At 54.9% G+C, this 707-nt stretch overlaps 1 protein-coding gene across 1 annotated transcript in view; it reads right to left on the reverse strand.

Moving 5' to 3' along the window:
• Positions 1-292: 292 nt before the first annotated feature.
• LOC119589941 (CRISP/Allergen/PR-1-like) overlaps positions 293-707 on the reverse strand; it is a gene marked incomplete at its 3' end in the record, with an annotated part of 21,510 nt that continues 21,095 nt past the window's right edge. The window contains exon 7 of the mRNA XM_037938615.1: positions 293-447. Coding sequence (XP_037794543.1) covers positions 293-447 — 155 coding nt within the window. The remainder of the gene's footprint in view (positions 448-707) is intronic.

Here is a 707-nt window from a genome sequence, read left to right on the forward strand (position 1 = left end):
CAAAATGGCCGCCGTCATTAGGGGCAAAACAGCACTTTGATCTTGCCGCCACTCGGGAGCGCGTCCTCAGACAAGAGGCGGCAGTCGCCATTCAAATCGCATGGTTTATTACCCCCTCCTTCTCCTCCTTCTCCTTCTCCTTCTCCTTCTCCTTCTCCTTCTCCTTCTCCTTCTCCTTCTCCTCTCCTCCTCCTCCTCCTCCTCCTCCTCCTCCACTTGGTGGTTTCCAGGGCCAGCCTCCACCTCCTCCACCTCCTCCACCACCTCCACCTCCACTTCCTCCACCTCCACCTCCTCCACCTCCACTTCCTCCACCTCCACCTCCTCCACCTCCTCCACTTCCTCCCTTCGTGCAGAGTCCCTTGTACTTAGTGGAACACGAGGAACCGGCCGGGCACTTCGAACACGCCGGCCCCACGCTGTATATCTTCTGGTTCACGTAGTTGCCTGTGGATAAGGATAATGATGAAGGAGGAGGATGGTGATGATGATGGTGATGGTGATGGTGATGGTGATGGTGATGGTGATGATGATGGTGATGGTGATGGTGATGGTGATGGTGATGGTGATGATGATGGTGATGGTGATGATGATGGTGATGGTGATGGTGATGGTGATGGTGATGGTGATGATGATGGTGATGGTGATGGTGATGGTGATGGTGATGATGATGATGAGGAGGAGGAGGAGGAGGAGGAGGAGGAGGA

This window comes from Penaeus monodon, chromosome 3 (genome assembly GCF_015228065.2).
Source record: "Penaeus monodon isolate SGIC_2016 chromosome 3, NSTDA_Pmon_1, whole genome shotgun sequence".
Lineage (NCBI taxonomy): Eukaryota > Metazoa > Arthropoda > Malacostraca > Decapoda > Penaeidae > Penaeus > Penaeus monodon.